The following is a 13213-nucleotide window of genomic DNA, read 5'->3' as shown; positions in this document are numbered from 1 at the left end:
TGACTAGTTCAGTTAGGCAAAGGAGCAAATGGATTTTTAACACAAAAGCATGGACAGCTAAAGTTTTAAAACATGGCCCCCTAGGGTTAACAATGACCAGCCAACACAATTTTAAACACAACTAACCAACCACTCATTTTCCCAGTGTAAGCTGGGTGAACAACTGATTTGGCTGAATCCCAAAATTGTGTAAAATTTTGGTGAATCAAAAAAATCCATTTTGAGTTGAGCTAACATGGTTGTTTTTTTTTTTTTTTTTTATTATTACCCAAAATGAATTTTTCCAGGCAGGAGACCAGGCCTCTTTTATAACCATTAGCCCAGTGGCTAGAACACTCTCCTGGGACATGGGAGACGTGAGTTCAATTCCCCCCTGTGCCTGATGAGAAGAAAGGCTTTGACCTTCACAGTGGCAGTTCATAAACTACAGATTTTTAAAGTACAAATGTTCATAGCAATTAACTTGAGATAAAAGTGTCTAGGCAAGAAAAGCCATTAATCCCTTTTTGGTTTTTCTGATCCAGTTCTTTGTGATTTACAGTTTTCTTGTTAAGCAAAAACCTTCTGTCCATATTTAATCCAGGCCCCTCTGGATCTCACCTTTGGGTGGTTCTGACTGGACTTTCCAATTTCACATCATCCATACCTAAACCTTGATTTTTGTTTCTTCTCCCTGGTGGTTTTTACAGATTGATCCCTCCTTCCTCTAAGCTCCACCACTCATCTCTGACCCAGTTGAATAAACCAATTTGTATCCAGCTCAGAATTTCACTTTCAGTACAACAGACGTGACCCACGTGAACCACAAAATTGTAGATCTTACCAGACACCATGATTTCAGCCATCAGCAAGTGTTGAGTCTGTAGCTCCTCCCCATTGTTAGTATCCCCATATGTCCCACTATTCAGTGGACTTTGGTATAAGGTTTCCAGTGTTGCTGTTTTATTCTGTGGTGCTGCCTTCTTGTATACAGAGATACCCCCTGAAAATGTTGAAGAAAGTAGAAAAGATGGTTGAAGTCTACTGACTCAAAGTTCTGATTTTTAGTCATACATAAATCAGTAATTCACAAGTCACAGAATCTCTGGCTTTCTGTTTAAAACAAAAGTCAGATTGTTCTCATTCTGGCCTGCTCCCCCAGGCCTAAAATCCAATCGGTGGTTGGCTTTCTCAAATGCAATGGGAAGGAATTAAATTAATTCCCAGATTGCACTTGAAAACATTGGATGTACGTACCTCAAGGTCTGTGTGTCAAGGTCTAATACCATAGAGGACAGATTCATATGTTACTGCCCCAGTGGTCATCCACTGAGGTGTAGAAGAGTGTGATTTTTTTAAACTTTTTAAAATTCCTAAGGACGGTACAGCAATTCACCTTAAAGGCACAGCAATTCACCTTCACAAGATACTGGCATGTTCAGGTGAGCCTGACTGTATAAGCCAGTATGTTATAGGGAATGAGAGAAGAGGGAAGAGAGTTGATGCTTTTTTTCAGTCTGGGGGTACCATATCAGAACACAGAATCATAAAAATTAAAGGTGCGAAGAACCTTTGATCCATCCTGAGGGGGACAGTAAAGAATTGTAGCCTACAGTATATTGACTAGCACTTTGTCAGATGCTTAGCTACACCACTCTCCCCTGTAATATAATCACTCGAATGAATGTGAATCGTTGCCCCCCCTACAGGATAGATCATGTCAGATTTGCATAAGTTTTTAGCAGCTGAGTTAGTGGAGCGGCTTCTTTAAGTTCACTGAGGAAAGGCCTTAATTTTCAGAGACAATTGTTGTGAATTCTAGCCCCTTATGTTGAAATATGTTGTTAAATACAGGTCCTTCCTACCCTTAATAGAAACATGTTGCACACATCCAGGCTCTGACACAGACACAGCCAACATGATTCAGTGCAACCACACAGCAGCATTTTTTCCAGCTCAACTGTGTGCCAACCATATTGGCTTGTCCACACTTAGCACAATGCATGACCAGTGTGTATGAATGCACTCCTGGAAAATATAAGCAGTTTTCCCAAATGCCTCAGCTGTTGATGCCAGGGGCAGAGCACAGTTGGTGTTTTTCCACCTGGTGCAATGCACTTTGGTAAGTTGTCAAGGTACTTTGGGAAATTTTGCCCTGCAGAACCAAGTTAGAGCCTGACAATCATGTAATAGTCCTGCTCACATATGAAGTCAAAACACAGCACATCTACATGGTTAGGAATTGTGTGTAAATCATTTTACATGCAGACATGAACTATTTGCAGAATCAAACGGGTTACAAATTCAGTGAGAATCTGTAGTGCAGACACCATTTAAGTAACACTTTTCTAGAGCTCTCTGTTGGTGGATCTCAGTATACTGTACAAAGGTGGGCAACTATTATTATTCATATATTACAGATGGGGAAATGGAGGCACAGAGGTTAAATTACATCTACATTCATACAGCAGGTGAGTGGCAGAGAGATGCTGATTTGACTTCCATTCAAAACCCAGAGGGGAAGGAGAGAGAGAGAAGAAAGGCAGGGGAGTGACACCGTAAGAAAATACCTATCAAAGGGAAATAAATGCTGTTTTCAAATGTCTACAAGGCTATCACAAATTGTAAAGAGTAAGAAAAATACATTACATTATTATTTGACAGTATCCTTTGAAGACAAGTTTTTTTTCATGACTAAAAGAATATGATACCTGCTGCTGTCTCAGGAATATTCAGAGCCTGACAGGTTTTCCCATTTTGGGTTTTCATAAAGCCTTTGTGACATGAGCAATGGGCAACTCCAAATCTGTCTTCACAGATCTGATCACAGCCTCCATTCTCATGAAGGCAAGGATCTGCCCCTAGTGGAGAGACATATGTGCACCTTAGCAGGATGCACCCATACATTCTGAGAATCCTCAACTATTAATTATCTTATCTTATCTTATCTGGCATGAAGCAGTTAAGAAATTAAAAACTGACAGAGAAGAGACTGCACTTTTTTTGTTAAAATGGGACATGTACAATAAAGTCTATGTGTTACTGTGGGACAGTAAAGCAGAACTGCATGCTTTCCATCATACACAGATATACTTACAGATATTATACATGCTTTTTATTATTGAACACCTGGAGCCCTAATGTCCTCTATAAGGCTTACTTCTGTGCAGGGGATAGTAAACACTGGGTCAAACTGTGACTGCCTTGTTTACACAAGTAGTCTTATTGAAATCAATAGGACAACTCAGTTTAGTAAGGTAGATGCAATATGAAGTTGCCTGCAAGCTCTTCCCATGGGATGGAATTTGTCCCTTGCAGAAAAATCAAGTGGTTTGGCCCTCAAACCAAAGAATCTTTGAGATTCCACAGATGCCTTTTTGGTGTTACTAATCACTATTATTTGTATAAGGAGAAGGATGCTACACAAAGACGATAGATGGATATCAAGAGTGTGGTCTCAAGGCAATTGGTCAGGTTAGTGCTATAGAAAGTATCATATTCTAAACTTGAAGCACATGGCTATAGAGACACAAGATCTATTAGCATTAATGGGGGAGCTGCATGTCCAAAGTCTACACACCCAGCTGAGAACAAACCCACTAATGCCCATGAGTTTCAGAGGTAGGATACAACAGCAACAGTTTTCTCATGATTCTAATGAAAGCCAGTCTGACTGTGCACGTGGAGCCTTTTGAAAATTCTGTTTCAGAGATGAACATTCCCTCCTCTAAATGTCTATTTACCAATAGCAGTGAACATAAAAAGGAGCCCATAAGGGAATGACTGCTTAACTTTTGCAGTATACCTGGTTTCGCCAAAGGATGAACTACAATCACTGATGAGGGTCTCAGCATGCTGCCTCGGAGACGTACCCTGTTTTGGCCGGTCTTCTTGTCCACCCTTGTTAATGAAGGCTTAGCCCAGTCAGAGAACCAAATGTGATCCTCAAATACTGCTACATCAAATGGATGGCCTAGAAAGCAATTATACTCTTCAATTCCAGTTCATGTTCAAGTTACACAAGTCAGCACATAACCAAAATAAGTATCCACACCCGTCTTTCTAGAAACACAGCAATACTGTAGAGATACATAAAAGTGCAAGTATGGGTATCTATGATGGAACAAATCAGGGCCCATGAATGGTTGTCACTGTGTTCATGAGCAGTGGCACCCTGCTCTTCCTACTCCAAAAGCATAGGCCCTTGCCTCTCAAGATTCTCTTTTAGCTGTTACCAATGCAAAGTTGTGATACAGCTGATTCAATTTTGATTCCATCCTATAAGGGACAGTGGTGTGCACGTGTGTGTACATGCACAAGCCAGTATACTACACCATTCACCTACGTGGCTTAGAATTAACCCTTACATTTTCAAAATAGTGCACAGAGTAGCAGTTTTTCCCATGGTAACTAAAGCCCTGCATGGATACAAAATTTATATTTGCAAATGCGGATATCTGCAGATATAAATCATTATTCGCGGAGCTGCAGGGCTCTACTGGGAACTGCAGCAGCAAAAGCAGCAGCCTGTCGGGCCACCACTCCCAGGAGCCAGTGCCCCGCACCTACAGCTCCTCTGGGATATCTGTATCGCCCCCAGCCCCGCTCAATGCACTAGCACGACCAGAGACAGCTGCAGGTGAGCCTGGTGCCTGCCCCAGTGGGCGGGGTTGGGGGCAGAGCTGGGGGCAGTACAGCCACACCAGAAGAGCTGCCGGCACAAGGCACTGGCTCCCACGAGCGGCAGCACAACAGGCTACTGCTTTCATTGTTGCAGTTCCCAGCAGAGCCCTGCAGCTTTGCAGATACCAATTTATATCTGCAGATATACATTTTGTATCCATGCAGGGCTCTAATGTTAACTGAACATATGCTTAAATTTTCATATTGGAATAAAGGGATGACTTCAAAAGACAAGCATGGCAATTCAGAGTTAAGGTTGCCAAGTACTGTTGTATAGATTTTAAAAGAAATCTAAGCTGTCTAATTCCAGCTATTTGAGTATCAGTGTCAGAGTTAGCGATTACTGTTAGGTTTCTATGGCCCTATACATTTAGACAAGTTATCCTCTCCACAATGCACCCACAGACAGATCGCATATACTGGACCTGCATATATTTTTAGCTGCTTTTGGAGAGAACTCTAAACTCTTGCCAGAGTTTGGATATTTGCCCCATTTTATCAGCCTGTAGCATCAGTTATTCCTGTTGAGTGACAGGTATTTCCTGTAGGAACGCAATTTACACTTAAGCCTTTGCCCAACTGGAAAAACCCTGTCTATATGAGAAAAATATCATCAGTTATACCACCCACATTTGGATACTTATTCCAGGATAAATGTGTCTTTCTTTCAGTTTAGCTTAACCCCCTTCCCAAGTGACATTAGCTAAACTAAAAAAAAGCCACTTTTATACCAGAATTAGTATGTCTAAACAGGGGGTTTTACCGGTATAACCATATTGGTTTCAATTCACACTTCAATTTATATCGAAGAAATGTTCCTACGTGGACAAGGCTGTTTACTTTTTCTTAAACGTATGGGATTTAGGAATCCTTTTCTATCCCATGAGCATATATCCTCAAGTCCTACTCCCTTGGCTTGATTCTCTTCTTACTTCAATTCATGATGTTTAAGTTTGAGTAACTAGCCAACATCCTGCATAATGTCTTCATCCAAATATTGAATCATTATTTTATTACACATAACCTGCACCCTGGTTGAGACCACAATCCTCCCATTCCACTGTGGACATCAGTAATTTAGCCTTCACAGTTTCACTTATACTTAACCACAACTTAAAAATCAAAAATAAAGTGGAAAATGATCCATTAAAAATAAGAAAAAAGGATCCATCCTACAATAATCATGTAAAAGTATGTACCATTACTATGCATCTCCAAACACAATAGGGACTGTATAAACAAATAAAGGCCTTTACCGTTGGTCCCCTAGAACAGGTGCTTACATCTTTGTTTTTACTCACACTACAAAACAGTCAGAATGATGGAACAAATCTAGGAAAACCTAATCTGCCTTGCACGCAGCTGTCACCGGATGCCGGTACATTCTACTCATTATTCACATATGAGCTGTAACTACAGCGACACTAGATGGCACCCGTGCAATAAGAATGCATACTTACCCAAAGTATGTATAAGTATTTAGATACCATTGGGAAGATTTGAAGTTATATTTGTCCAGAGTGCAATGTATTAATCTTAAAATGTTCATGGGTCCAGCTGAGTGTTTATCAAAGTATGTCATTTAAAAATAATATACAATTATATACATACAATACTTCACACAAACTATCTGAGACCACACATGTTAAGACAGAGACAATTAAAAAACAAACAAAAACCCTATATAAACCAGACAGAGAGAGAGGGAGGGAGAAAGAGAGAAAAAATAAATTTTTAGACAACCCTCCCCTGGTCCCATTTTTAAGCCATAAAACACCAAGAGTGAAACACTTGCTCTACTGAAGTCAAGGGCAAAATTCCCATTGACTTCAACAGGACCAGGATGTCACTCTGTATCTCTTTTCCCCTTCCGATGCATAGGTCTGATGCTCACCAACCTAAACACACTCTTATGTCTGATGTCACCTCTCTGTCTCCCAATACACACACCATAGTCTCAGATCCATCTCTTTTCCTCCACTCTCCTCTGATGTTCCTTTCTCTCGTCCTCTCTTTTGCTTCCCTCCCCGAGAGATGCTACCCCTTTGACAGCCACTGGAGAACAAAGTGAAACTTACAACAGGTTGTCATGTTTTCTTTGCAGCTCAGCCTGCCTGACTCAGATGCAAAGTGGAGTTTACCACAGTTTGTACTTTTCATTGTCAAATCTATCACAGAGGGGACAAAGAGGAATGACAGGCCAGAGTAGCACTGGGCAGGGAGGGGAAAGGAATGCCAGAAGGGCACTCCCTTCAGCCCTATTGGTACCCAAGGGACTGGAGAGTCCTCCCCTCTTTGCAGGCAGCCCTGCAAACCAGTAATGGGGAATCTGGCATAGAAGAGGCAACACAAGCCACACCAGGGGAAAAAAGCAGCCAAGTACTATGAGATGGCTGCCTAATGTGGTCTCTGGCAGAACAACACTACCACAATACTGTGATAGTGTGGTCATTATACATGGAGGTCTATTTGAACCCAGACGGCAGTCCTCTATTGATCCATGACCTGCCTTTTGGGCAACACTGCTGTAGACTAACTACACAGTTACAAAATATATGTTGTCAACAATGTGACAGCGTCCAAGGGCAATCACTGCTCTATATACACACACAAACAAACACTAAAATGTGGTTTATTCTAAATGTGTTAGACTATCAGTTATCCTCTGCTGAGGCTTCTGTTCTAGCTTACAAGGTGATCCTCTCTTGTCTCAAATCACAGCAAGGCTGAGCAGTAATAGCCACCAGCATCTTGCAAAGATTATCTTTCCATTGCCTGCAGTGCATGTATTATGTATTTAGAGACATCTGCAAGTTGAAGATTGTATAGACATAGTCCTTGATACAAAGAGCTTAAAATCTAAAGGCCTGTTTTCTCCTCTCACTTACATAGGTGTAATTCCATTGATGTATGTATGCAGTGAAGCAATGACTCAAGGAACCAACATATCATTTTCTTAATGGGATAGATTTTCTAGGGAAGGCAGCACAGAACTCTGTGCAATAGATTTGGGTTGGTCTCTTACAACTAGAGGGTGATTAATAAGGGTTATCTCTGGTACCGGTGTTGCTGAATATACTAAATTCTGCATTGACTTACCTACTACAATCCCATTAACCTCAACTGAGCGACACAGAATGTAAATCAGTGAAGAATCTGGCCCATAATTCAGATTAACATACACACAGAGACATATACATAACAAGTAATCATCAACCCCAAAACCTCACCTACATCATTCTGTGTAAGTATTCGGCGTTTAGAACCATCCAGATTTGCGGTTTCAATAACAGACTTTTTAGCATCACACCAGTACAACTTGTCAGCTAAGCAGTCGACAGTAATTCCACTGGGCCAAACCAGGTCAGTGCTAGCTATAACCAGACGATCAATGCCTTGTAGGGAAGCACTTTCGATCCGTGGGTTGACCCCCAAGTCAGTCCAGAATAATCTCCTTTAGTGAGCAAAACACAAAGGAGTCAGTAAGCAAATATGTTTTCCCTTCACATTTATCTTGTTTTGGGGAATTCTTTCATGACAGACTGACTGTAGCAAGTCAGGCACATGGCAGACAATACATAAGGCACCTATCCTGCAAACAAATACTTAGAATACTGATCTTTTAAAAATTGTTTTAAGATCCCAGATCATTACATTAAATATATGTGTGGTTGTGAACATAATTCTGTTTTTGCAGTTTAAAATAAAATCTTTGAAAAACCATTACCTTGATCTGCTTCTTACCGAGTTTAGGGTTCTGCGTTTCCCTTGTAACAGATGATAAAACACCCTACAGCAATGGAGGGATTGCTGCTTTAGGCACTGTGATAGGAACAGCTGTTACAGGGCACACATGGAATCCTGAATGCACATCTCAGTAAGCAAGTCAGCAAGGAAATTATTTTCTTCTATTTTGTTTTATATATTAAAAGAAACCAATAATGAGCCCTGGGCCAAATTTTTCAAACTAACTAAAGATTCTTGATGCTCAATTTATGGGTGCCCAACCGAGATGATATAAAGAAGCCTGATTTTCAGAGGTTGAGGGCTCAACATTTTCTGAAAATCAGACCCCTTTAAAGTGACTCAAGTTGGGCACTTAAAAATTAAGGCATGCAGAATCACTAATCATTTTCGGGCCTCAGATTTTCCTTGGTGTAATCCCAGTGACTTCAGTGGAGTTACATCAAGGATGAATTTGGCCAAGTTATCTGCCTTTGTTAAATGTACTCATATAGGCCCCAAATCCTACAAGCAGTTCCTCTGACATCAAAGGACTGCTAATGGAGAGTATCATCTGTCCCACAATGTTCTTGATACTCTTGTTTGACTTTGAATTTCATCTTTAATACTGACCATTACCATCATGGAAACTACCATAGTTCTTTGTTGTTTCTTTAGCCTTTAACTTCTCAACAGGGAAACTTTCACTAGGCTCTAATTCCAGACCCCACCATACCTGCCCCTCCCCAATACATCTTTTACTTCAACTTTGAACAGTGATTCATCAGTTACTGTTTCAAAAATAATCTTGTCAACAGTAATCAAAACTCGCCTGGACTTCTGCCTGCTTTTTCTGGAACAAGACCATAAAACTCCGACATCCTGTGACACACTATACATAGGTCAATCTTACTTTCAACTTGAGATTTTGCTTTATTGCCATTGATAACCTATGACTAGCTTGCCAAACTCAGGTGTTCCTAAGTGTTTTCCCTAGAGACCTTCTGTGTTCCATACCCTTGTTCCATCTTAACTTTCAATTATTCCAAAATCTTTTATTTCCTTGATGGAGTTAACAAGGTCCACCTACTCTTTTCACTTAGTGGTAATTATAGTGCACTTTCCTGCAGGATAAACAGACCTGACATCAAAATGACTCAGAAAAAACCTGCTTCACTAATTCAGGTTTTAGAAACCATCCTGTTACAGACAGGGTGAAATCCTGGCCCATATGAAGTCCATGGGAGTTTTGCCATTAACTTCAATGAGGCCAGGATTTCGCCAATAACCTTAATCTATCACTTGGTGGTTCTAATGTCCCTATCAACATACTATGTATGCACCAGCAGATATGTAGTTAAGATATAAGTGCAGATACATGTTTATAATCGTGCACCTTCACATCCAGTAGATTATTGTGGATCTGACTTCAAAGACAGCAACGTTACTTAAAAGTGAGTATGATAACTGCAATAAAATTCCTTTCAAGGCTCAGCATATGTTGTCCTGCAAATTATACAATCCTTTTTAACTAACAACATTTACCAGTGAGGGTGACTTTAACTATATATATGTATTTGCTTAGTTTTATTTATATACAATTTATCCCTGGTGCCAGGTGCTAATTGTACAAAACACATAGTAATAAAATAATTCCTGTAATTACTCAACTAACAATAGCCCAGCAGTGAAAAAGAAGCCATAAGTATTTTTAAAAACTGCTTCTAGATTCCCACTGCTACAGCTGCCCACCCACACAAAACCAGAGAGCTGGCATGTGTGGTCCCACTGTGTCCCAAAGGCAAATGTGTGTCTCTTTACAATAAAAGTTATAGTTCCTTGAAGAAAAAAAAAGTCATCTACTGTTTTCTTCCTATTCCAAGGTGAATTGGGTGCTGATTGACAATGATGAACTGATAGAACTGGGTAGAGCCAAGTGATGGCAGGTGCTCTGCAAACTTCTCCCACTCAACTCCATCAATCTTCACTCTCAGCACCCCCAATTACTGTTTCACTGGGCAGTCCACTTCCAACAGTGGGAAGTGGACAAGTATTTAGGATTAGATCAACAAACTCAGTTTATGTGGGACAAAGGCAGGACCTGAACACTGGCCTCCTAATTAGAGAAGGGGGGAAAAAGCTTTAATATTTACTTTCCTCACCACCTACTCTTAGATCAATAGTATCTATTACTTCTTACTTAGCTAGTGGGTGAACAGCAATCCCTCGGGGCTGGAAGATGTCCTCCTTGATGATCATTTCTCTGTGCATTCCGTTCAACTCACTCCTCCCAATGTACGACTTCCTGAAATATACAGGACACAATTTGAGCCATTACTGCTATCATCTTCATTCCCTTCTTTAGCAAAATATACTGAATTTTTAAACTGTCATTTGCTTTAGCTGACCATAAAGTGCAATGAATGGCATTTCAAATACAAAAGCTAATCTTGCCATTACTGACTGACTCATTGTTTTAATCATTCATGTCATAGCTCCATTATCTGGTCCAATGGAATGATGGCAGACTACTCTCTGTAGGAAATCTTAAACTCATTTTTTTGTGGTAGGTAGAGAATTGGACGTCTGTTTATTAAGAACATTAACTGGAGTCAAGGGGAAAATAAGCTCCTGAATGAGGAAAAGTGTTAAAGGACAAAAGTAATAAATAATTTTCTCGTATACAGCTCTTTTCATCCATAGGTCTCAAAGCACTTTATAAAGACAGGTACATATCATTATCCTCACTTTACAGACAGGGAAACTGAGTCAGTGAGGTGCCCAAGCAAACACAGAAAACCTGAGACAGAAACAGATGGCCTGACTCCCAGTCCTGTATATTATCCAGAAAAGATTGCAGAAACCTTACTCTCATAAATTTTATCCAGGGGAACAAATGTCAGAATAGTATTAACATCTGACTGAAAGGAAACCTACATCCTTCCATTCCTAGCTGACTCAACAAGGAAAGGGCCAGCAGTGTCAGGATGAAAGGAGGAATGTAGGCATGGGAGAAAAAAAAACAGTGGCTCAGAATGTGTGAAAGGTACAAATCCATCCATGAACTATACCTTCTGAAGGAAGGGCATAGGAACTTTACTAATTTTTACACAGGAAATTGATCCACATATTTTCCAGACAGTTCACAAACAAAAATAGCCTGGGTATATACATCACAGACTGAGGAAGCTGCTATTCAGGGTACAGCATATACAGGAGTAAGATATCTGCATATTCAGAATCACTTTTTATTGTCTAGTAAAATGTTGGTCATGCTATGTAGCCAGGGCCGGCTCTAACTTTTTTGCTGCCCCAGGCAAAAAAGAAGAGCACCGCCCCCCCCCTCCGTAACACCTCCCCCCCGAGTGCTGCGCCGCCGAAACCCACGCTCCCCCCCAGCGCGCCAAACCCCACCCCCCGATTGCCGCGCCAGGCCGCTCAAACCCCCGCCACCCTCCCCAAGCGCCAAGTCGCCCAAAACCCCTGGAGTGCCGGACCGCTCAAACCCCCGAGCGCTGTGCTGGGCTGCCGAACCCCCCCAAGTGCCTCGCCGGGCTGCCCAAACCCCTGCCCCCCCCCGAGCGCCTTGCTGGGCCGCTCAAACCCTTGGAGCGAAGCGCCGCGCCAGCCAACCCCCCCCCGTGCTGCGCCGCCGAAGACCCTGCCCACCCCGAGGGCTACGCTGCACCACTGAAACAAAAAAAAAAGCCCTTGAGCGCTGCCCTGCGAACAAAAACAAAAACACCGCACGCGTCCCCTGCCACCCTAACATTGGCCGCCCCTTATAAGGTGCTGCCCCAAGCACGTGCTTGGTCAGCTGGTGCCTGGAGCCTGCCCTGTATGTAACCATCCTTCATCTTTCATATAACCACTAAGTGTTGCTCTAATCCAACACTGCCTTTTTGCCAAAGATGGGCCTTTTTTCCCCTCTGTGAATAGTGTAATGTGCTGGCTCAGATGTGTGATCATATTATCCACTAGTGACTAAGCCATAAAGAGGACATAATCCTTTCTATGACAGTGAATTAACGAAGGGACTCCTTTAACTCAAGCAGGTCTGTGATTAAGGAGACAAAGGTTCTGTGGTATGTCCAAGATGTGTCATGTGTATAGTATATACTAATGTTCCTGATGCTTATATGCAGCACATATTCTACATTCATTGCAATTGAGTCTGATCACCTGGTTCTCACAAAAACCAATCTCCTGCTGAAATCAGTGGGAATTTTGCCTGTACGAGAAGTACAATATCAGAATCACAGAGAATTGTTCTTTTTTTACATACTTTCACACCCTTGACACTGATTTTCAGATGCTAAGTTTTCAGTCGGTAATGACTTTCAGTCACTAGAGAAAACACTACTGTATTTAGAGTAACATCTCAATTATTCCCATATTACAGTTCAGCTTTTCCATATATCTTATGACAAAGTTATATGTGCTCTGGCATCAGTGCAGAGAGAAGAGCATACCCTCTGTCTGTCCAATACAATTTACGGTTAATCCAGTCCACAGCAAGACCTTCAGGTGTATCTATAGCTTCGCAAATAATTTTTTCACGATTTGAGCCATCCAGATCAGCTTGTTCTATCCACTTCAAGGCTGTGTGTGCAAAATAAATCTGTTAAGAGGAAACATAAGAGTTACTTCCAACTATTTCACAGATAATATCTGTCCAATTTCCCTGATCTTACTGTTTCATCGCTGACTATGAATTTTCTTTTTGGAAACATCCCTATTCATTTATTTATAAAACGGTAACCTGTGATTATTGCTCAAACAGGCACTTATCCTTCAACCAGAATGACTTCTGCAGGCTGAGCATACT

At 41.2% G+C, this 13213-nt stretch overlaps 1 protein-coding gene across 9 annotated transcripts in view; it reads right to left on the bottom strand.

Moving 5' to 3' along the window:
- The window catches only part of EGF (epidermal growth factor), a 112426-nt gene that overhangs the window by 40642 nt on the left and 58571 nt on the right, over positions 1-13213 (bottom strand). For 5 of the 9 annotated variants that reach the window (XR_002889095.2, XM_024106848.3, XM_024106842.2 and 2 more), the window contains exons 12-17: positions 12858-13006; positions 10586-10690; positions 7893-8116; positions 3785-3952; positions 2691-2840; positions 824-982 (exon numbers count right to left, since the gene is read on the bottom strand). Coding sequence is in view for 7 of the 9 variants with exons in the window: in XM_024106848.3 (XP_023962616.2) it covers positions 824-982; positions 2691-2840; positions 3785-3952; positions 7893-8116; positions 10586-10690; positions 12858-13006 (955 nt within the window). In the remaining 2 variants the exon portion in view is untranslated. The remainder of the gene's footprint in view (positions 1-823; positions 983-2690; positions 2841-3784; positions 3953-7892; positions 8117-10585; positions 10691-12857; positions 13007-13213) is intronic. The other 4 variants (XR_010601287.1, XM_024106844.2, XM_065596217.1 and 1 more) reach the window with 1 other exon arrangement.

Source organism: Chrysemys picta, chromosome 5 (genome assembly GCF_011386835.1).
Source record: "Chrysemys picta bellii isolate R12L10 chromosome 5, ASM1138683v2, whole genome shotgun sequence".
Classification (NCBI taxonomy): Eukaryota; Metazoa; Chordata; order Testudines; family Emydidae; genus Chrysemys; species Chrysemys picta.
The sequence above is the reverse complement of the archived record's forward strand: the minus strand, read 5'-3'. Positions and strand labels throughout refer to the sequence as shown.